Source organism: Agelaius phoeniceus, chromosome 13 (genome assembly GCF_051311805.1).
Source record: "Agelaius phoeniceus isolate bAgePho1 chromosome 13, bAgePho1.hap1, whole genome shotgun sequence".
NCBI classification, from domain to species: Eukaryota; Metazoa; Chordata; class Aves; order Passeriformes; family Icteridae; genus Agelaius; species Agelaius phoeniceus.
Genome location: NC_135277.1, coordinates 13,736,226 through 13,757,646, shown reverse-complemented (window position 1 = coordinate 13,757,646; position 21,421 = coordinate 13,736,226). Strand labels below are relative to the sequence as shown.

The following is a 21,421-nucleotide window of genomic DNA, read 5'->3' as shown; positions in this document are numbered from 1 at the left end:
ATTTATTACACAAAACACTAGTTACAATTTTCAACCCCTAAAACAAATCCCAAACAAGGCCAGTTTTGTTGGCAGGAAAAAACATTGGTTTCCCTCTACCTTAGATTTTGAAATTATTATGGCAGCCTTGAAACATTGGCACAACAACAAAAGCCACTAAATGCCTTGCATGGCACAGCTCTGCAGTGGGGAACAGGGTGTTCATAGAGGGGACATCAACTCTTCAGACAGAAGCACAAATTGGAACTTTCCTGAGGACACAGCTCAGTCAGACATCACCTGGGTTTAAGCACCTAGCCCAAGCACAAACAAAGCAGGTGAAACAAATAGCAACACTGATTCAGATTGATCACCTGAGTCTCAGTTGTTCCAGCTGTTCTGAAAAACACATTTCTCCTGGCAGACTGTGTGCCATATCCAGTATTGTCCTTACACAGTTGGCAAAGAAGCATAAAGGCAGCATAGCCGTTACTCTGGGACTGCTCCAGCTAAATAGAAAACAAGAGTAAGTTGTGTATCCACATAGTAGCCTGGTTTAACTAGTACTGTTGGGTGATCCTGTACTATACATCTCCAGCTTTAATAATAGTAAAACCATGACCTGGGAAAACATTTCCTGCTGCAGTGGCAGGCTGTAAGTGGCTCTCCTCATGCTCCATGGGCTAGACATGGCCCCGTGGTCCTTGATCAAAGCCCATGTACAATGTATTTAAATGCTATTTGATCCAGGGCAGCCCTGTGACATACAGCACTCCTACAAACATCCTCTTACATTACTACCACAGATATCCATCTCACTGCACTGTCCAGGGAAAAAAAGTATGGAGTTCATATTAAGTTCTGTGATAAAGTGTAACCTGACTCTCATGTCTCCTCTACTCCACCAGTAAAGCTATTTACTTAGACATCAATTTAGCTGGGAACCTAAGTATAGGCTAGGTTTAAGAACAAGTGTCATACTGTCCTTCCTTACACATCTGGAAAAGGTGTACTGGGTTTTCGTCCTAATCTCTTAGAGCCTCCAAATATTTTGGAGCTATCCTTTCTTACACACGAAAGCACAAAAAAGAGCACACCAAGTCCTCTGGAGCACTTCCCTCCAAAGCTGTGGCAGAGAGTTATGGACCACATACACAAATCAGACAGACGTGACACGGGCTGAAATACAAACTGCTGCTCTCTCCAGACCTATGAAACTTTATCTCTCATCTCCCTGTTTTTAAAAGATAGGAAGAGTGCAGTTCACGTGACTCTCCCACAGACCCATTCCACAAGTAAAAGCAGAGTCTGGTCTCTGGAGAGGAGGGGGAGCACCTACTCTAGGAAGAAGTGTGTGATACTTCGTAAGACAGGCACAATGGATGAAATATGACATGGCACTTTGCCAGTTACCTTTATTCCAAAAGCCAAATACAATTGATAACCATGGGAACTGCTTGCAAGATAGAGAACAGAGCTCTTCTTAGCATCTGTCTAATATACCTGACCTGTACTCTTTTCTGCAGGAGGATTCTGATAACCTAATAACAATATATGCTCTTTGCTGCTTTGGTTTCAGTTGTGGGGTTTGGTTGGGGTTTTTTGATTGTTTGTTTGTTTTAAACAAAGTGCTATTTATAAAGAAAGTGAGAGCTTCACCATCTAATGAAATATTTACTTTTTTCTACATCTTGCTTTCTTTTCATTTTTCAAATTTATCTGCATATAAGTATGTGGCACACGAGCACAAAAGTCAGTTTGTAACGTATGTACTACCTAGAAGTTTGTTATCTTTGGATCTCTACAAAACTTAATAATCATTTAGGAAATAAAAACATTGAAATAGAGAAATGAGTTAACATTTTAAATGTACATATGTCAAGTGTCTCAACAGCCATTAAGTACAAACCTATAAACTTCATTTCCTCTCTGCTGTGTGGTAGTTTGAGTCAAATGAAAGGTCAAGAAAGAGCTTGAGCTCTTTTGCCTTTAGACAAGACACAAAAATAATGCATAAAGAGAATTGTCATCTGCTACAAATGATTTGAAACTAATTTTATTACTGTTTTTTATCAGCATTTTTCCTCCTTGGGAAAAAGTAATGTTGGAATGGGGCAGAGCTGATAAGCAAAGCATTTACCCATACTGCCCCATCCTTTCAGCAAGATAAGAAAACAAAACTGCAGGAGGAAATAACTATCAATGTATTTCAGATTCAAGATCTGATGAGCAATTTCCCTTAAATTCCAGGAGTTAAGGTATCGAAACCACACCCTCAGGTTTTAACCACAAATGCAACTGGAAAGAGTGGCTGCCCTGTAACAGAGGGGAATGCTCCAGTCATGGCATGGGCAGCACACATAAAACATCCCCACATCCCAATTATCCATTCACCTCTCCAGTGCAGAGCTGTTCCCTGCACTCAGTGCTCTGGGAGCACCTGCAGATGAGAACTGAACATTCTCCCATGAGGATCATTCAACAGATAATTCCTCTGTTACAAGAGCTGCTTAACATTCACAACCTCCATTTTCCCCTTAAATTTATCCATTCTGCTTTATTCTGTCTTTGCTTAAGTGCACCTCTCTGAGTAAGAAACCTCTAAATAATTTGTCTTCCTCCTCTGTTTTCCTATAACAATGAATAAATTGCACTCTCTGAACTATAACACTACAAATTTCCGGTGCATAGTCTTAGCAATAAAGAATTAGGTATTACAATAACTACAAGGATAAAACTAAGGAAAATTAATTACTAAGCTATAGATCAATGAGCAAGAGGTGAAACCACCAAAGAGATGCTCTTATTAGATTATCAAATTCAAGGCTGATTTATAGCTTTCACTGTGCTTCCTTACCCATCACTTTTATAGTATGTAGAAAGGGTTACAAAGCACAAATTGCCTTGTTTTAATTAACAGTGAAGTTTTGGATAGCATGGCAATCCTGATCTGAGTCTAGGTTACTTTTTGTTTTCAAAATATGAAAGCAGAAAACATACTTTATTAATCTGAGAGAGCTGTGACAGAACCAAATCCAATACACTTGTCTGCCTACAACTTCCTGACATGCTTGCCTAGGATTTGCCCAGAAATGAAAAGCTGTGGAGCAGCCCTGCTGAAAAGGCCTTGAGGGTCTTGGTAAAGAGCAAGCTGCTTGAGCCAGCAGTGTACCTGTGCAGCTTGGAGAAGGAGAGACCTTAAGGGGATTGAACAGCATCCTCCAGCATGGAGGATGCTAAGGACATCAGCAAAAGACAGAGGCAGGCATAAGCTGAAGCAAGAGGGGCTTTGTCCTGGCCTCACAGGAGGACAGCCATACTTGGGACTAGGTTATCCTGAGAGGTTGTATGGTCTCCTTCCTTGGAGGTCTCCAAGGAAGTCTGGATTAAGGCTGTGAGCAATGTCACCTGCCTCAGAACTGACTGCTTTGTGCAGGATCCCAGCCAGGAGCTCTCCTGAGGTCCCTTCTAACCTGAACTGCCACACGAGCCCAGCCTGATGCAGGAACAGCTCTGTCAGCCAGCACAAGAGAGACTTTCTGAATTGTGCTCACTGATGGCTGCCTCTCCCACCTCTGAAAGGGACGATGACCTGTAAGCCAGACTAACACAGTCGTCCCCTAAAACTTTCTTAATCCAGTGCTATGGCACAACTCAGCCAGTGCCTCAGTAACGCTGGCAGCCAGCTTACACTTGTGCTCCTGCTAGTGACAGCCAGGGCAGGGAGCTGCAGAAACCTGCTGATGTTGACAGGCTGGGCTGTGGGGAAGCATAAATTAAACTGAAAGTGGAAATTGAAGATTACTAAATGCTGAGTACACTTCAGAAGAATTCCTCATTTTGTCCAGGGCCCCCAGCAACAAAGGTACATATAATCCCAAAATAATTATTATTATTATTACTATTATTTTAAAAGCATGAATAGAGTAATTTTAATATAATGTGGAAATAACTCTTTGAACTCAGAGACATGATTCACTCCTCCTGAAATAAGTGGTTTTGCAATTAGAGCCCACAGTAGAGGCTTCTCTAAAGAATATAGAGAAAATACAAAAGTTGAGCATGCTTTTGCTAGCCATTGACTCCTCACAGTTGTAATACTAAGATCAGATCTGGGCTGCAACCAGTATTCCATTCAGTCTTGTAGCTTCATTACTACCTTTTTAAAATACTTTGGTAGATATCAACATTTCTTCACTGTTTGTAAGGGATACGACATTCTTAACACTATCACATTACCAAAAGTAAAAAAGATAAAGAAAGTATCTTCTAAATATTGAGAATAACTTTTAAAAATTATTATTTATAACTTTCTTTTCAGCACAATTTAAGTGGTTACCATAGCTGGAATGAAGTACAGTGCACTGCCAGGAATTTCAGAAAAGTCCCTTCCACCCCAGGAAAAGTTCAGTTGCATTCTACTTTAATGGCTTCTGGCAAGCTTGCATTATTGTTTTTGTACAAACAGAAGTAAGTTTGGTACAAATAAAAAATGGAACTTTATGTGAATGAAGCAACCATCAAATTCCTTAATCTTCAAAAGAAACTGTATCCCTGAATAATTAACTATGATATATTTATAAAACTAGAATAATTGAAAACAGAATTCTAAGTTGATTCATGTGGACTGCGCTGAAATATTTATTATTGCAAGTCCAGAAGATCTGTCTGGGTTTTGTCACTGGAAATGTCTAAACTCAGTGTCCAGATGTTTATTTAAGTTGCTCCCACATAGTTCTAATGTCAATTACCAGGGGTTATCAGAGAGCATCACTGTGTATCTTCCTTGACTAATATTCTCATTTCTTCTGCATCTTTGATGTTTTCTTTCATTAAAATTCCTGGCTCACAGCCACAAAAATCTGCCGTGCAGGCAAAAAAACTGGTCTGCAGACATGACACATGATGATGCCCAATGTCTGTGCACGGATAATATTTATCATCAGCTATCATTTAAGCACTCCTATAATCAGTACAATGCCAACTTAAAGCAGTTCAGAGGAAGACACATGAAACCAAGGCTTAGGAACTTCTAATCAATATGAAATAACCTGGGTCAGTAAAGAAATTATTTCACATAAGAAAGGCTTTATGAATCTGTGTGGCTTGGGTTTGGGTTTTTTTCTCCCCCCATAAGGAAGAAGCAGGGAGAAAGCCAATGACAAAATAATTTCACACATAATTACAAATGGAATTGATGGAAACTGTAACTCTGGAAACCAGAATTACATCAAGACTTTTATAGTAACCAGGAGACAACACAGACCACTCGTAACAGTGACTTAAACAGAAAGAGCTTATCACACAGCCCCTGAAGGTTTCATACATTCAAATACAAATAATGGCCAGAGAGCACAGCTTATGCTTTTTATATATATATAATCTGTTACCCAAAATCAGGGAGTTCATTTCATTGTAGGCAAATTCTAGAAGATTCATTTTTAAAGATTTGTAAGAAAACAGAATAAAATCAATGTTAATTTAATATAAGTGGCATTAGAGCTATAAGATGGCTGAAGGAAAGACTACCAATGCTATTTCCTGTTTTGAAGTTAGTACCCAGGTACTTACTAATACCAGGTTCCTCTCTTGGTGAGGAATTTTAGTTCTCATTGACCTATAAGAGACAGGCACCTGGCAACTTCAATGGAAAACTGCTTAAATGACTTGGGAATGTAAATCTCATTGACTGTGTAATTTACTCTCTCAGTGTCAGTTTGGGAAGGTGCACCCACCTACCAGGCAAAGCCCTAACAGCTGAGCATTACAGCCTTGCAGTCTCTCCCTCACCAAGATCTCCTACAGATGGTGTCATTGCACCTCCAGACTCAGTTGTGATTCTGCAGGACAAGGTTTGTCACAGTATTTGGGCCCAGGGCAGCACAGGCTGGGCAAATGACAGCTTCAATTCAGAAATGGGTGCAGAAAATCTTGTGCTGTTAAGCCAGAGCTGCAGTACTCCCACCATTGTCTGACTACTCTCTGAGTAAATATAATGTGTGTGTTACTGTCATCAAGTAACAATTGAGAAAACTTTTTTTTTCAGGAAAAAAAAAAGAAAGAAAAAATGTACAGAATTTTTACAACTGAAATTTCTATTTAGAAGTGTGTAAAGAGTATCTCCTATCAAGTACTCAGCTACAGAGATTCAGCAAACCTTGGACTGCAACCACTTGCCACATTATATCACTGTCTTGATCTAATAAGCAAGTACATTAATACCAGCTGTGTGGAGAGAGGGAGAAAATAGAAATACGTTCATTAAGCATTATGGCTCCACTTATATCCTTCAAGATTTCAGTGGAGATCTGCCAATTCATGCATGACACAATTATAGTCTCCAATATAGACCTGAAAGAAAAGCAATGAGGGTGTCAATACAAATTCCTACAAATTTTCCTGTCAAGAAACCACTCTTAAACTTACTGCTGCAGGACACATTCACTCATATTTAGGTGATTAGAAGTGAAATGCTTAGTTCAATGATTCTAGCAAGTTGAAAATCAATTTGCTTCCCACACACATTTCACTGGGTTCATCTGTGTCTCCTCACATCCAGTAACTAGTTCACAACCCTTATTCACAAATTGCCTTGCACACAGAGATTAAACAATACACAGAGCCAATATCCCGGTTCAACAGAACACTTGCACATAAATGTTCCTAGAGGAATCCAGCTTTGACTTCAATTCAGTATTACAGTGAAGTTTTCATGCTTCACCAAATCAAAGGGCAATTCAGTGAAAGCTTAATAACCAAGTGATCAGGACAGTTGCTTTAAACAAGAGATTACTAAATGCCTCTAAAGCTTTGCATACATAATAATAGAATAATAATTACAGTATGGATTTACAAACGAGTCAAATGCAGTTGTGCATCCATATTCCATGAAAAGCCAGTGTGATTGGAAAATGTTTGGGCTGTAGTCAGCTAATATTTGCCCACCACAGTGGCAGCAGTGACATAGCACTGCAGAGAATGAGAACAAAATACATTCATTAGCTGACTGGAAAACAAACAATACCACAACAAAACAAATGTATTCACACAGCTGTCTTTTCTACTTCCCTTTCCCTCCCAGAACGTGGGAGTTCACAACCTAAACCTAAACATTAGGAGACCAGGAAATCTCAATGGTGATCTCCACACATACCACCTAAAAGCAGTGAATTTGCAAAAAAAACCTGTAAAGCACAAACTAAGGGAAACTAAGGGTCAGTTAGCACCTCCCTGGAACAAGGCCACAACACGCAACACCTACACCCTGAAAAATTTGTCCTTACAAAATACTTTGGAGAAATTATGCTTCTTTCTTATCCTGCTCTGAAAAAAGAAGCAGGGCTGGGAAAGCTGAGAAAAGCTGTCTTTTCCTACAGCAGGACACAGCTTTGTTCCAACACAGTACTCCCTCTGCTTGTCCTCTTAAAGCCATTCATTTTCCTTTGTAATAAAAGGCCAGTTGCTATTCCCCTGGCCCAAGTACACTCCTTGCAGGCACCACCTCGTTAAAGGCAGAGGAGGAGCCAGACACCCCCCAAACCGTGCCAGAACTGGGTCCTACTACAGATCATTTCCACTGGCAAAACCCTGCACGGCACACGACTGAGGCTGCAGGCTCCTGGAGCCGAGCTGGCTCTGCAGAGGAGCAGAGCAGCAGCCACAGGCACAGCCGGAGCTGCTCAGGGAGGCTGCTGAAGGCTGCCAGCTTGTGGTGTGCCTGCAGAGCCACAATGAAACCCCACACTGCTGCCCGGGGCTGCTCGGGGACCAGCTCTTGCTGTGGCTTCCCGCTCAGTCAGTACTGTCTGGGTATTGTTCTGCCTGACTCCTGATACTGTGTCCCTATGGCAGGTTCAGAAATTCCACAGTTTCCAAGTTCGCAATTTACCAGCCCCGTTTCCTCCACACAGGAGCTCAGAGCTCACAGTCACTGACGTTTTTAATCACATGGCCCTTAGTAGTCCAGAAGCCAGAACACTCTCAACAGAACTCTAAAAAACAGAAAAGCAACTGTGTCTTTGCTACCCTTAGTTATTCTCAAGTCTGCCAAAAATAATTGAAGTCCAGCAGTATTTAGACTTTTCTTCAAATGCTATTTTCTAAATAACTAGCCTAAATTTTTAGGTGGCTAAATCCTCTAGAAGATATTATCACCATAGCAGGCAAACCAGACTACATGTTCTTTCCCTCAGGAAAGGTTAAAGCTGCTGCAGCACAGAAAATCTGTTAGAGGGCTTTTCTTCTGAGCAGTTTGGGTATCAGGTGCCCCAGCAATGCAGAAACCAAGGGCCTACAGCTGGTGCAGCACACATCCTGCCTCACCTGCTACAGCTCTCTGACCCACAGGCCACATTTAAACTGCGTCTCTGTGCCATCTCTCAGACCTGCAAGATTGGCCAGCTTTAGGTCTCTCAGGTCTTTCCTCATCCATTTGCACCCCTAGTTTTCTTTTCCTATATAGCAATAGTTTCCTAGCTCCATCTCCGTGTTTTCCTTGTAAAGCACTGAAGCAAAAGAGTTCCCATTCTCTTCTAAATTTTACGTGGTCAAAACAAAACATTATTCACATGAACAACTTCAAAAATATATCATTATCCATTCTTTATTTTTACTGTGTTAACAACCCATTCCAATATAGCAGTCCATTCTCAAAACAGAGAACAAGCTCCTTAGCTCTCAGATACATTTGGACATGATCTGGAACTGGGAAACAATGAAATACACAACAGCAATACCGTACTCAATCAGAACTTTTTTTCAATGTGACTAAACCATTTAATGATTCATCCTTTCATTATCCAGCAAATCCTTTCATGATCCTCTTGTGCTCTAACCTTTCACAGATTTCAGGACTGCATATCCTCAACATAGGACTCTTTAAACCTTTGCTTTCTATCATTCACAGAATCTTAATTCAAAGTGCACACCTCTGCTCAGAAGCAATAGCCCCCAGGAAAGCTTCTAGGTTTTGCAAACTTTAAAATAATAAATCAAAATTAATACCTTTAGCTTGGTTTGGCATTCACACAAGACTCTCCTCCACAAGAACTCCCCAAAACTGCACTGACCAACTGCTGATTGTTTAATGAGCACATAATGAACTTCACCTGTTACCACCGTGATTGCCACCCCACCCTACCTCCCCTTAAAGGGGAAGTTTGCCCATTCAGGGATCATTTTGGCAAAAACCCAACATGTTAAATGCTATCAAAATAAAGGTCAAGAAAACTGCCTTTAATTTACCAAGTTTAGAGAGCAAAAGTATGTGTTAATAGCAGAAAAAAAAAAAAGAGTTGGTTTAGTTAGCAGAAGTGTGTGCTCAGCAGAAGCCTAGGAAGAGGTAAATTTGAGTACTCTGGAAAACAAGTCCCTAACTGCATAGCTTTGTGTGAATTCCTTCAGCACAGAAAAGCCAGCAGAGAGAAAACACACACACAGCAGCTCACAGAGGTGTGAGAGCACAGCCAGTACAGGGTAAGGGCAGGGATGCCAACCAGGGGAAGAGATGCAAACAGCATGGAAGTGGTGATTTATGTTTCATGAAACAGCACAGGGAAAGCCAATCCAGTTCTGAGGCTGCTTGTCCTTGAGCAGTACAAACTGCAGTAATGGGAGAGCTGATGATAAGATGCAGCTGGGCAAGCAGGTGGCAGCATGGAAAGCATTGATCTGAGAGATGAACTGCACCCACTCCTCTGGCCTGTGAGTCAGAGCCACGTGCTGAACAGAAATAGGCACAACTGAGATCCACTGGGTCATCAATAGGGATGCTGAGGGATCAATGTGAATGGCTGAAAACAAACCAAAGAATTGTGCTGACAAAGGCCAGTGATGGTGAGAAGCTGGGAGGATGATGAAGGAGCATAGACAAGAGAGGAGGGGAAAAAACTCCAAGTATGAAAAAAAGGTAGAAAGGTGAGAAGGCCTGGAAATGACAAACACCTGCAGAGACTGAAATCAAATCAGGAAATAAGGAAAGCCTCAGGAGAGCAGTTATGGCAAAACTACAAAGATATTGAGGTCTCTGTGAGGTATTCAAGGGACTGAGGCACATAGGAGGTGCACAGCTGGTATTTAGATGGAGTTCCAGAAAGCAAGGTAAGGTAGCAGTGGCAGGAGTCACACACACACACAGCAGCATGTCATTGGAAAGGGAATGGGTGGGAGGCAGAACATTGGGTTTAGTGACAGTAAGTAAGCCTAATGAGAAAAAGGGAAGAGCAGCTGATGAGAAGCCAATGAACAATGAGAACCAGAAGGCTGCAAGAGTTGAAAGGGTTCAGCAAAGAGCAAGAGATGATCTAGTCAAAAAATATCACAAGGAGCAGCAGTTCCACGTGTCCAACTGCAGTGCCAGGGTATGGACTGTGCCACAGGGACTGCCCAGGAGGGCTTGTGGAGCACTTGGGAGAGAGTTCCTGCCTGCTAGGGAAGTGCTGCCTGCACTAAGAAGTGGCTGAGACCTTCCTCCCACATTTTCATTCCATGCAGCTTTTTCAATGACTTGCAGCTGGAGCAGCCTTGGCTTCCAAAGACATCATTCCTGCAGGAACATCCAGGGACAGCCCTGCACACACAGAGCTGTGGCAACATCTTGGAAAACAGGTTGCCAGGCTATACAAGGAATCTCTGAGGTTTGCTTTAAGGAACTGAGCTCAAACTAGGCTCAGAAAATCCTAGTCCACAGTGAAAATACCATTGTGAAATAAATACTTATCAGGTGTGTTCCTTATCTTTCAAAATTCATATTATTGTTCATGGTCATGTAAGGAAGTTTGGTTTTTTTTGTCTTCAAATAACAGCCAAAACTTAAAAATACACACAACACTTCCTCCAAGAAAACCAGAGGGTGGATCTTTTCATTTACAGTATTGGGCTATGAAAAATAGTACATCCAAAGTATGAAAGCAGTGTACAAAAATACAGAAAAACATAAAAATCTTTAATAAAATAGTAAAGTCTTCAGATGAACTTGATCTCTTAATGTGCTTTGCCATAATAACCAAAAACCAAACAGCAGAGTCCCTTAAAGCCCAAACAGAATTTGAGTTACAAAATAACTTTGAATTCTTAGCTATTTACAAGGTAAGGGCAGCAAGTGTTATTTTAAGGTGCAGGCAGAGAAATAAGTTCTCATGTGGTAAGAAGTTACCTTACAGCCTAAAGATCAGGTATTTATTGTAACTCTCTGGGCAGGTATTTTCACCATACCATGAAAGGTAATATTAAATAGGTAAAAGAAGTAGCTCACATTTATACAAGACAAGAGCTTTACACAAGACATGTGAGCAGTTCACAGGCACCTCAGCTTTCTTTATGGACATGTTTTGTGCCAAAGCCCTTTGCAATCAGATTTCTACACAGAAGAAACTTTCTCTTATAGCTGACCCGTCCTAGCCTGCAAAACTGTATTAGAGAGCTTACTTTGCTAAAGCTGAGAACTATGGGGCATTCTACAAGAATTAGCTGCCCCAAGTGCTCAAAGAACAGTCCCCAAAGAAGACTGATAAATAATTGTGACATGTATATTTATTATGAACCCTTCCTGGAGCTGTCATGTGAAGATTTTAAGAAAAAGCTGACAAGATGAAGCATTCTCAATATTCAGGTTTGGGTTTTAAGAAGTACTGCATAAAGATCAGTTACACAGCTCATCCACAGACACCCTTCCATGCATTCAGTCTTCTGCTGAAAAATAATCTTCATCTCTCACTTCTCTGTACTGCATTGAGGCCTCCCCCTCTGGTTCAAACCTGAGCATTTTTATATTCAGTCTCTCTGCAAGCTTCTGTGCTGCAAGCTTGGCTTGCATTTCCTATGTCAGGAAAAAAAAAAAGACAAGGTTAGAAAAAGTGTTCATTTGTCATTCTCATGAATAAACTAATATACTAAAATATAAACTTGAAATAATAATGATAATAATAATAACAATATCAGTAATTCCAAAGTGGACTTAATTAAAAGTTTTAGCAACTAGCAAAGAAATTTCAAATTTCAGTTTTCTTTTCACACTTATACATAACTATGCTATTAATATTTGACTCTTTTTAATAAGAGCTGAAATTCTCCATCTGGCAGCCCCCACCTGTGATACAGTAGTGTCAGTTTTAACAGAACACTTCTACAGTAGTGTCTAATTTAAACATTAGCCTGACTCTACCTGGAAAGTCAAAATCCATTATATAACAGAATTTAGAACCTCAGAACCTGGATTCTTCAGACACAGAATAAATTAAGGGAAATGTAGATACTTGAATATTTTTAAGAATAACAAATACTGCTAGGCCTTCATTTATGCAAGGGACAAAAGCTCTGTCATCACTAATAGGGAAAGTGTACATTTAAATTTCTAGTCAGAGGTGAAGTGAGTGCAATAAGGTCAGCATATTAACACACAAAGATTTTGTTTAATGTACAACCAACACTTTCAGAGAGCAATAATACATTCTTTAATTATATCATTAAAAGAATCAAATACAAGACAAAGTACCTCTCCTCAAAGTCTTCCCATCTGAATTCACCTTTAAGAAAAGCTCCCTTTATCTTTTCTGTTTTGGGAGTGATATAATTTTCAGACCAGATTGTAAATGCATACCTCATAAGCTTCTTTTTGCTGTATCTGAATTGCTATGGATTCCTCTATGGACAACAGCTTGGCAGGGGAGTGGTGCAGTGGTGGCAGTCGAGCTGCTGTGATGTCATCCAAATGTTTCTTATCTCTGAGTCTCCTCTCTTCTGGAGGAACTGGAGAGCCCAATCCCCCGGGTGATCGACTGGAAGAGGAACCATGAGATGATCCACTCTGCTCTCCTGATAGTCTGGAAGACATAAAACACCTGTGCTGTGATCCAAAGTTGCATCACAAGGTTGAACAACTCCAGTTTCAAAACTTACTTTTAACACCTAAGAGTTGAAAATAAATCTGAAGTGCTATGGAAACATAGACAAATAAAAAGTAAACAGCACTCAGAGAAAACAGAGCTATTTCTCCACAGAGAGACAGTATCAAAAGTTACTCCTGGCAATGAACCAAACTGGTTTGCTGATTAATTAGCAAACTGAAGTAGCAATGCTGTGGGAGTCACACAAGGTACAAACTGTTACTGCTACCAGAACAGACAATGTAAATTGTAATTTTCCTAAAAGTGCAGAAAAAGCAAAACACTTCCAGCTATTAAAGTTCTACACGTTCTAGAACTGATCCAAAAGTTTTACCAATTGTTTAGTAGTTTTGCACCTTAAGCTATGAAATTCTATGATGATTCATGACAGTTGTTTCAGATGGGTGGAATGAAACCACTGCTCAGCACTGAGATTCTGTGGCATTAAAAGCTACAGAGCCAACACATGAACCTTGTGTGTCACGAGACTTTAAATCTCTTTAATCATCACCAGAAAACAAAGCCATCATGCTTGTTCTGTACCATTTCCCATTTTATGCACATAGAAAAGATCTGTACTCACGCATTTGTTTTAAATTTGGGTTTTTTTATGATTGGATTCTTGGCTCTGGCCTCTAGAACTTCAATATAATGTGGTGTCTTGGGATGCTGGCTTCCAAATACATTGCCCCTGTGTTTTGCCACATCCTGCTCTTTTTCCAATATTTTTTCACTGTTTTCCCCATCTGCAATTGTAACTTTTTGAAAGGCATCAACCAAGGCTTCTTTACTATTGTCCAAAGCAGCTGTACTTTCTGTCCCATCCTCAGTGTTGTTCTGGGACACTTGCTGATCATTGTTCAGGTGATTGCTGGTGGCTGACTTGGAGACATCTTCACAAAAACTATTCTGATCCTTTGTAACAGTCTTTACTTTATTATTTTTCCTCTGAGTCCTTTGATTTGTCGCATCTTCTTCTGCCTCCTCCTCCCTTTCAGCAGAAGTGTCAGAAATGTCCTTAATGTTAGAGTTTTCATTAATGACTGAGGGATCTGCACTGTTCACTGTGTCCTCAATTAGGACAACTTCTTGTTTGCTTGCGTTAATCTCCTCCTGTTTTGCCTGAAACTCCAACCTGACAGCAGATAACAGCTCAGCTGTCCTGGCTACTTCTTCCTCTTGGGAAATGGCAAGCCTCAGCTTTTCAGCAAAATCAGAGATCTTCTTACCCTTATCTGGAAGCCTAGCAATGAACTTCCTAAAACAAAGAAACAAAAAACCAAAAATTATTATAAACAATCCTATTTCAACCAGAAATACATAAGTTTTATTAGAATGGCTAAATGGGGCAGGTTTCCTATTTACATACTAAACTTCTGAAACACAGCAAGATGCAAAGCATTTGCAGCATAGCACTACCTACGTGTTGTCAGTGAAACACACGAGCCATGAAATGGTTTGGGTGGAAGGGATCTTAGAAATGATCTCGTTCCACCCCGTGCCACAGGCAGGGACACGATCCACCAGGCCAGGCTGCTCAGAGCCCCACACAACCTCGAGCACTTGCAGGGACGGGGCAGCCACAGCTTCTGTTCCAGTGCCTCTCCACCCTCACAGGGCATAATTCCTTCCTTCTGTATCTAATCTAAACCTACTCTCTTTCATTTGAACCCCTTCCTTCCCTCGTCCGTCACGACACACTCCCGCAAATGGTTTTGCCCTATCGTTCGTGTACGCTCCCCTCAGGTTCTGCAAGGCCGCACTTAGGTTACCCCAAAGCCTTCCCTTTTCCAGGCTGAACAATCCCAACCCTCCCAGCCTCCCTTCACAGGACAGGTGTCCATCCCTGTGCCCGCGGGCGGCAGAGCCACACGGCCATGTACAGCCTGAGCGCTGCCCGCAGCCCCAGCCGCTGGAGCCCGGGGCTACCCGCGCCCTCCCCAGCCCCGCAGGCGCCGAACGGGAGCGGGCGGTTCGTCCTCTGCGGCCTGCTAGGGGACGGGCAAAGTCGGCGGGAAGCCCGGCCCGCTCCTCGGCGCCCGCGCTCCGGCTGCCCTCACCGGTCGGCCAGCAGCCGCTCCTGCCGCCTCAGCATCTCGCGGAGCTCGGGCAGCGCCCGCCCGCGCAGCCCCGGAGCCGCCGCCATGGGCACCCGGCACAGCCCCGCGGGCCGCCATCTTGCCGGAAGTGACGGCGCGGCGGCGGGGCCCGACCTGCTCGGAAGGCGAAGGACGGCGCGGCCCTGGGACAGCGCTGAGGGAGCGCTGGGGGCTGCGGCACCGCGGGCCGCTCTGCCCCGCGCTGGGGACCCGCCTTCATCCTACGAGAATTGCATCAGCAGCTGGGAAAGCTGCGGTGTGTGCCCTGCACAGCACGCGTGCCACGTGCGGAGCAGCGCTGAAAGCCTGTGGGTTTGAGTTTGAGAGCAATTTGACACCTTTTAGCAATTTTTTTAGGTCAGCGCTGCAGCAGACTCTGACTTTTCCTCCTCCACAGTCCACACAATAGCACACAATCTGGTATGCTATCCAAGTTTCTCGACATCTTTTATCTGTTACGCACTACCTGGATCATCCGTGGAAAATCCCCTGGGGGTTTTGCTTAAGATTCAGGGAAATCCCCGAGTTTTTCTCAGCGGGAGATCCCCCGCAGTTACTGGACACAAGTTCATTGAATTGCTGCCTCTGTTACACAAGTTTAAGTCACGCACCTCTGTCACATTTGGGCATCTTGCAAGAAGGAGCACTTGATCCTGAAGGCAGGAGAGAGTGGGGAACACGGCACGGAAACTGCTCCTGCCAGCAGGGAAATGAGGATCTAGAAGGAATAAACTCATTAGAGCACTGCTCTCACAAAATGTTCAGCTGCTTTGTGACATGTACAGAAAAGCAATTTACAGAGGGTTCAATTTATGTGCTAAATTGTATAAACACAGAAAAAAGTAGAGCAAAAAATGAAGATAATAAAGCGTTAATAACATGGCTTCTGGGAATCTCACCTGATCATTCTGTACTTCACTTGTAATACTGTTCACTGAGTCTGTATTTGTCCAAGTTCACTGGGAAGGAATATTGTTCATCTTTACAGTTTGGGAGCGTTAAATTTTGGAATAACATTGTCTGTTTACAGGTAACCCACAGTTCCAGAATGATGAGCAAGTAGCTGAAATTTGGAACGTGCTGGAACAAATATATTCTTGGTTGTGAACAAGAGGACAGTATTGAGACACCATGCTACTGAGCCAGCATCAACTTCAGTACAAACTTAAAGAAGGAAATATAGATTCAGTAATTTAGTATTATTATTCAACTTTATAAAATGTTACTTCTTTTCATTAGGAAAAGGAGCAAAAGAATCTTTAGTTTATAGGGTTTTTATCTGGGCCGGGGGGGGGCAGGAACTACCATTACCATTTCTCTGCTCAGGAGTTTTGAGAGGAAACAAGGGAAACATTCAATGTAAATCACCCCCAAAATAACAAGAAAAATGGTATGAGTATTTGGAATTTAACTGAATAATTTTTATTGCATTTAGGGAAAAAATAATTTCTTATCAGCATGATGCACCTTTATAATAATTCATTTTATTTTCCTTAAAAAAACAACTCCTCCCTTAAACTTATTTCTCAAAAAAACTCCCAAACATTTCAAAAGCAAATCTATATGTATTTATACCTATCAATGTACTGGGAAGAAACCATGAGATCATTGCATTGCCTACATACCACTTGCCTTTACAGAATATTGTAACCTCACAGATGTCCATTTCTATGTATTTTCTCTTTAAATCACCAAGTCCCTTTTTATTTGTAAAATATTCACATACCTTGAGTTGTAAATGGCTCCTGCGTCTTTCTTTTCTTGTGCTCCTTCCATCTTGTGCTCCTTCCATCTTGTGCTTGAGGCAGGGCTGGAAGGGCCTTAACTCAGGTCTCTCTGCACTTTTCTTCTTTTAAACATGCAAATAGCCCCAGGGGCTGAACAAGAGTGAAGTAAAATGTAAATGGAATGAAACTCTCAGCATGCCCTTCTCCATTCTGTGGAGCAGGGATTTCCTGTGCAGAATTACACACTTCATGCACAGAGAACTTACTTCTCATCCCTCCATATGCAGAAATGTTCAGATGTCAAATATTTAAAGCTCTTTGAAAAGCATCTGTATCCAGCTCCCAGAATTCCATGCTGGAGGTTCAGCACCAAGCACTGCCCATCTCAACAAGATTTTATCAGGGCTTTCTGGCAATCTGAGCTGAATACATGTAAATAGGAAAGCATTATTTGAGTTAAAAACTTGACATTCTTCCTGTGAGCATTACAAACCTGTGACACTGTGATTATCGTGTTTGCACAACCTCTTCTTTAGCTGACATGTAGATTATTTTTATAGTCTTAAAAATAAATCTCTATTATCAGTAAGTGGATATAACCTGTAAATAAAGATGTGCCACAACCATCCCAGTCTCATCCTGCTGAAGCCTGGAGAGCATCATCCCAGATGGATTCAGATGTTATCTGGATGATCTGAAGCTGTTGAGTTTTTTCCAAGAGCTGTGCTGCCCAGTTTTGTTTATCCTGTGCAAGTCAATAGTTTTTTATTTCATGAAAGAGTTCATCTACTTTTGTGACTTGGCTTTGAGAGTCTTTAGGCAGGGAGTGCCTTCCTGTTCTCAGGAGCCCGCGTGCCAAAGGAAACACGACGGGAACATCGAGGCTCCGCAGGAGCCGCTCTCCATTCCCACATGTTTGGAACAAACAAGGTTGTGAACAGCAAGAGTCTGCAACCTTTTAAGGTAGGTTTATTTCCAAAAGACTGTTCACACAACAGAACAACAAGTTTAAATACAGTGTTTATTGCAATTTATCCTTTTCATTCCTACATACCGGATGTATTAAAAGCATACAATGTAATACATTATTTGTACAGCATATATGAAAAGTGTATCCCAAAATACTTTCCAGAGTATCTGGAATAAATCACAAAAGAATACTTATCATGGTACAAATGTAGTCATACAATTGACTTACATTTAGTGTACTTTCTGGGACCTTCCTATATGGCTTTTATTGCTTTTTACAGAAATTTTACTAGTTTCTAATGTGATAGTACTAATTAACTCAGTCTCAAATTGAGAAAATTTATCCAGAAGTGTTACAATCTTTTCAGTCAGGTTTGTTATTATCTATGCTAGTTTATATTACTGCTCATTTGACTGGAAAGCTCTACATTTTCATGTAGCACAATGATATAAATACACTTCCTCTTCTGTTCTTCAGTTACCAAATCTACACCAGTAATCCAATCAAGTGATAGTCATCCAGCTCACTGCATGTCAAAATGCTCTTAAAATACAGCTTTGACTTTAGTCCTTATTTGGTTTAGAAAAAAATACTGTATTTCATCAAACAGTCAAGACAAAATTTACACAGAACACCTTTACAGTAAAAACTTAAGGCCTTGCTGCATTCCTCGTAGAGTCTTGAGCAGATTATCATAATGTTGCAAGTCTCAGAGTTAAAAATAGCTTGCAGCATTTTCAGGAGATCCTCAGGAGTATATTAAAAGTAGAATGACCTTCCTTTGAGTCTGTGTCAAAACATCATTTTGATACTTACCCTGCCCTCTACTACCATTCACTGAGCACCTCACAGTCATCAGGCTCTGTTTCCTGACTTCTGGCCAAAATCAGAGGGGTAAAGGATTTTCACTTTTTTAAACTTGTCAGTTAATGTCTTTTGCAGCAACATGCATTTCCTTTTATCTAAAACTACCACCTTCATCCATTCATCTTAAGTTTGAAAGTAATTTTCACAAAACATGATCCAGAATTCAAGTCCTGAATTACAGAGGGACTGTTTGGGCACAGAAATGCTAACAAACATTCTGTAAGACCTAGTTGCATCCCTAATGGACATTAAGATACCTGTTGGGATTAGTTTTTAGTGTCCTGTTCTTCAAAAACAGATACTGTCCAAATATTTGCTGTTATCAGCCACTAGATGGAGATAAGATTTCATGGGTACAAAGCTTATCCCTGAAATCAGAGTTATTATTCATCTTCTTGTGTGTTCAACATTATTATTTTAAATACAGCTTTAGTAAGTGTACTTGATTTGAATAGACAGGACTGAATTGCATTAGGCTGGAGATAAAAGCAATCCCTTTGTGAAGCTCTGTGGCAAGGTGAGCACCTCCTGGGATTGACACTGCATGAAATATTGATCATACAGAACCTAAGTTGTTTGTTTTCTGTTGCAGGTGCTGTAATTAGAAAAAAAAAAAAGTCCTTCATTCATGTTAACAGAATTTAAATAATATATTCCTACTTCATTTTAAACTCACTAAGAGAGGAAGATCAAAACAAGATGTAAATAATACCCTATAAATATATTTAAATTAGTTCAGTACTAGATACAGTCGCTCCTGTTGCTACTTTGAAGCCAAAGATAAGATTTTAAGTGGTCTGGACAAAAAAAAAAAAAACAAACTTAGTACTCAAAACCCCAAATCCTGATTCAGGATTGCTATTGCTGTTGGAATTGCAAGGACTGCTGCAGGTTGCAGTAGGCAAACTTTTGTTTAATTAAAACTCCTATTTTTCCTATAGAAAAGTAAATAAATAAAGTGTCAGGGATTTTCCTACATAATTGCTACTGAATGTGTCACCCATGGTCACTCTGTCCTGTGACTGAAGAAGTGCAAACCAGTGCCTCAGTCCAACAAAGCAAATTCCATTATAATCTGCTCTATCCCTTACTGTTTTGAGCTGCAAACACAATATTCATCTGCCACGTGTTGAGGGAATTGTTTTAAACAGCCCAGTTCATCTCTCCCTCCCAGACAAAGAGTGCTGGGTACAAAAGAGCTGCTCCCAGGTGAAGAGAGCCCTCAGCTGCCCCAGGTCTCTGGGACAGGTGTGAGCCACCCTCAGTTTGGGCAGCTCCAGAGCTTCCACACAAATTCCCTCTGCCAGCACAGCTTCAGGTACTGCTCCAGTAGTACTGACAACAGAATACATTAGAGCCTAATTAATTAAACAGAATTACAACACAATTGACAAAAAAAAAAAAACCAACTGTACAGCTATACAAGTCCTTACAGGCATTTGAAATGACACATTGCACTAGACAGCTTCTAAAGAAGCAATATTGCCTGACTGCTGCTTCTCTCAGCCTGCTGCTTCCCTATTCCCTCACAGTTAACATCAGTAGTGACTTCAGGTAAAAAGTTACCAAAGAGCTGCTTTCAGGACAAATTTAGCAAGACTCCATGCTGCTGCTCTCCTCTAAACTGATAAAAACTTATCTAACCAAGCTGCAAGGCGCAAAGATCTGCTCATATTTGGAAAGCTGGCTGAGCTGGGCTCTCAGGATGTGCTGCTCCTTGTGCTGAATTCCAGCACTCTCTTGAACGGGGTGTACGTCCTCACCGGCCTCGGGCTTTCAGGAGCTCTGGTCTCAGAGTTTGTGCTGTTCAGGAGACAAGAGAAAGCTTACAGTGTAAAGGTCAGAGTGCCACACAGCTGTAATGCCATGGCAGTGAACTTGCACCCTTGTGTTGATATTGACAGGCTAAAATTAAACATATCAGTGCATTTGGTATGTTCCGTACTTCTTTATTCTATAATATTCTATAAAATTGTATATAATATTCCATTAAATTTCTTTTGTATAATTTCTTTTCTATAATATCCTTGCCACAAAGAGTATTTGATAAGATCCGTGGCAGATACTGACATGTTTACAGGCCAGAATTTGCTGGTGCTCACAGTGGAATGCCCAGCAATAAAGTTATTAGGACTAAGAGTCCTGCAACAAAGAAAGATAGCAGTATTGCATTTAAGAACACAATCATTAAGAGTAATTCCATGAAATTTAAACTGCACAGAGGTGCATTTCTTCAAAGAGATAAATCTCAAAAAGAGGAAAAATATCAGATAAGTAGGGGCTGTGCTTACATACGGAGGGGCCCGAGAGAGGGCAAAGATAGGTTTCTATTGACAATCTGAGTGAAAAAACAGTGTGTTTAAGGTTCCAAAACACATGCCATTAAAATATGCTCTAGGCTGAACTCCAAAATGAGTGTATTTTTAAATTATGAAGTGAATTTTAGTTTGCTTGCTGATTTCATATGCTAATTTACATTCCTCAAAGTAAACAATTCAATTTGCAGAGCGGTTACAATGAACAAGTTTACTTATGGGTAATAAAAGTAATGTGAAGTGGTCCTCTTTATTTTACTGGTTTGTTTCCTGTTTTGCCCTTCTGTGTGGGGCCTTGTGGGGAATACTGAAGTGCAAGTGCAGAGCCCTGCTCCCAGAGCTCAGTGCCCTGCTGTAGGCTCAGGGCAGAGAAAGCAGGGGAGAAGGGGAGGCACTTACACCCAAGCTTTGCAAAGCCAGGCTCAGAGCCTCAGTCACTATACCCGGGATTCCCAAAGCCAGGCTCAGAGCCCTGGCACCACACCTGAGCTTCCCAAAGCCAGGCTCAGAGCCCTGGCAGCACGGAGCAGCCGCAGCGTTCCAGTGCAGCCGTGGCGATGTCACGGCGCTGTTTACCTGGGAG

General features: G+C 41.3%; 1 protein-coding gene across 4 annotated transcripts in view; it reads right to left on the bottom strand.

Moving 5' to 3' along the window:
* Window positions 1-8,565: 8,565 nt before the first annotated feature.
* The window catches only part of MYZAP (myocardial zonula adherens protein), a 53,046-nt gene continuing 40,190 nt past the window's right edge, over window positions 8,566-21,421 (bottom strand). For 3 of the 4 annotated variants that reach the window (XM_077185257.1, XM_054642020.2, XM_077185258.1), the window contains exon 13: window positions 17,694-20,326. In XM_077185257.1, coding sequence (XP_077041372.1) covers window positions 20,224-20,326 — 103 coding nt within the window. In that variant the 3' untranslated portion in view covers window positions 17,694-20,223. Of the gene's footprint in view, window positions 11,795-12,574; window positions 12,798-13,443; window positions 14,119-17,693; window positions 20,327-21,421 lie in introns of those variants that run through there. The other variant, XM_077185259.1, reaches the window with a different exon arrangement.